At 38.1% G+C, this 3,165-nt stretch overlaps 1 protein-coding gene across 1 annotated transcript; it reads right to left on the bottom strand.

The window, feature by feature from the left end:
- Window positions 1-1,712: 1,712 nt before the first annotated feature.
- LOC140945104 (XK-related protein 6-like) lies at window positions 1,713-2,801 on the bottom strand. Its single transcript, XM_073394165.1, has one exon. It carries the CDS (start codon window positions 2,799-2,801, stop codon window positions 1,713-1,715), a length of 1,089 nt encoding a protein of 362 aa, XP_073250266.1.
- Between the last annotated feature and the right edge of the window lie 364 nt (window positions 2,802-3,165).

Below are 3,165 nucleotides of genomic sequence, written 5' to 3'. Positions count from 1 at the left end.
ATTAAAAATATAGAAAATGATAATTTAATATGTTTTAAGTGCGGTTTGTACTAAGTAGTTCCATCGTAGTGGGGAGATTTGAGTCACGGAACAACGTACATCTCAGTGCCGGATCCAGACCTTGAGATGAAGGGGGGAGGGGGGGGAGGGGAGAGATCGGTCATCGAGACCCTTAGATAAGATGGGGCCCGGTGTCGCAAAAAAATTTTTCGGCCCTTCGGCGAGTTCAGGGAAACATTTATCTGTACGAAAACGGCAAACCGTAAGGAACATTTTCGCGCAAGAGGTCACATTTATTGATTTAACGCAAAAAGCCGTGAAATAAATCAAGAAACGAAAAACAAAACACTTGAAATAGATCAAACTAAACACGGCAATCAAGCGTAACAGTTTACATGCGAATTCAATATCAATGTTTCTATCAGTGAAATTCCCGACTATGATAATGACTTTGGACGAACCTGAACGGAAACGATTGCTCAGCTCACACTAACATATTCGTTTGTAAAAAAGTTTCTTTTTGTGTTAATTTATCATCTCTGTTTGTTCTAAGAGAAACTACCTTGCTACTTCATTGAGGGAGCAAAATAATAAAATTTAGTCTTATCGACGCGCGATTATTAAGTCAAGTTGACACCCCCAACGTTGGTAAATCGATTCGATTTGCTCTGATGAACGGCCTGCGTTTGAAATGCGGCTTTTAAACCTCGGCTTAACGAAATCAAAACCGGGGTATTCGAAAACCCGTCGCTTTTCTCAGGGCCTAAACTTTGACGATTATTAACGATTATTTCTTGGAACTGAAGCTATAATTAGCTCTTGTACACTTATAAAATAAGTTACAGACGCTTCAAGCAAAGGTGATCGGTGGCAAAATTGGGGCTCAGTTTTTGTTTTTGTTTGTTTGTTTGTTTGTTTTTTGTCAATCTCTTTTCCTTCTTCTTCTTCTTGTAAATTGTCCTTTTCGCCCGTTAAATGACTTGTTTTTTCCTTCTGATTTGAAAGCATAGCTGATAATCAATGGTTCTTCACTCAGTTTCGGATGTAAATACATTGTAAAATGACTTATTATAAAAACTACATAAGTAAAACACGCGATTTTATTCAGTCATTGTGCCCTAAGGCCTGCATCACTACATCCATGTCATTTCGGCTTTGGTTGTATCACCGAAAACAGAGAAAAGGAGTAATCGAATAGCCTGTGTACCGACATCCCCCCTCCCGATTTTTTCTGAGGAAGAGGGACGTCTGTACACAGGCTAGTAATTGAAAGTATTTCTCAACTCAATTAGTACAGGAAAATATTATATATTGATGATGAAATTTACAAAACAATTGCCGTTTTTTAAATGCTCTAAACATCACCTGTGAAAAAGATAAAATCGTACGTAACACGTATTCAAACCTAATATTAACACACTTCACAAAATTAAAAGGTAACGCGTTCCAAACTAAACTGGTAAACTGGTATGTGTTGCAAGAAAAGAAAGCAACATTTTTAAATTTAACAGTTTTTTGTAATCCACTGTCTTTAGATGTTCGTCATCTATTGGTAAAACTGAATGATTATCAATTACTTCATTCAATTAGTATTCTAACTTCTGTTATAAGTATCACATGTTGAACTTGTATATTGAGAACACTGGATAAATCTTCAGTATGTGGTCATTGGTCAAGTCTCCCACCCTTAAGCTAAAAATACTTGTCATAGATTATTTTTCAACAAGTAACGGCAGAATCCTTAAAAGGAAACCAACTAAACTGAACACGCAGACGTAGACTGTGACGGGCACAGAGTACCACGCGTGGGGCTCTTCCTTAGCGTAAAAAACGCAGATCATTATTACATTTTCTATCATAAATAAAATACTTGAAGCAAACACCATTTTAGTTAATGATTTATAGTTTTCGTGAGCCGTAATTCCAATAGTACCATCATCTCTTATCCAGTAGACAAGACAGAAGACAGGCATAAGGCAAAAGTTTGCACAACCGTGGGGGACGCTATCGCAGCATCCGGCTCCCTTCCCGTCCGTCGTAAGGTCAACCCAGATTCTGACAAAAGTCATGACGATTGAGTGAAGAACGAACACCGCGATTATCCACCACTTGAAGCCAACAATGAAGAAAGTGATGGCGAATAATCGGCTACTGAGGTGAAACAGCTGCGAAATGAAGAAGACAACTTTTGTTATGAATATGAATCTGCTTGGTGATGAACTGAGAACAGTCAAAAACCGCCATACATCAGCGCTGGCAGATGTCCAAGCTAAACTTAAAAACGAAGCACACAAGGAAACAATTTGGATAGTTGAAACTTGTTCCTGTTGAACAATAGTTGCATGCAGCTGAATTACGAACTGAGGAGCTGATCCCAGGATTGCCTCAAACATTCCAAACCAAGTCTCGTCATACATTAATTTCTTGATTTGTTCATTACATTCGTCTCCTAATTTTCCATGCCATAACTTCTTAAAGTTCCTGAAGCACAAAATAAATGCTTGGAATCGCGTTAAAGCAAGCATTAAGGGATTCCCTCCAAAAATAGCATGTGAAATGAGGACGATTGGTGTTGCATCTAGTTCAAACAAACGGCTAAGGTAAATACATGATACGATCAACCTCGGATAAGTAACGAACACCAGCCCCATTTCATACCATGTCTTGTGATCGTTGAGGTAGAATTCTCTCAGAGTGAGTATGTCGGTAACTGGATCAGCAAAAGCTAAAATAGTTCCTACAAGAAGAAAAATGGTGCTATACCATTTGACTCTTATTGTCGAATCAATTTCTTTAGACATGATGAATAAGGTTTTTCTAACAAGCGAAGTCCTTAACTCGTAGCTTGTGGCCAGTAACTAGCACTACAAACGTAAATAATGTTGAATTCCTAAACAATCCCTAAGGAATTTACCGCTACGCACCAGAGTGATACCACAAATGACCGAACAAACATGGTTCTTAACTTATTGATCGAGAGTTATATCTTTGACCTTCATTGTCAGTTATCGATATTTGTGAGCTGTTACATAAGTTTAGAAGTAGATGGGGATGTATCTTTTTTCGGGTGGCTTCATTTTACAATTATAACATAGCTAGAATATACGCCAGATCAAATTCAACAGCGCAAGCGTGCTTTATATTCCCATTGAGCACGCTGATGAC

This window comes from Porites lutea, chromosome 8, assembly GCF_958299795.1.
Source record: "Porites lutea chromosome 8, jaPorLute2.1, whole genome shotgun sequence".
Classification (NCBI taxonomy): Eukaryota; Metazoa; Cnidaria; class Anthozoa; order Scleractinia; family Poritidae; genus Porites; species Porites lutea.
Note: the sequence above shows the minus strand (reverse complement) of the source record. Positions and strands in the feature narration are given on the sequence as shown.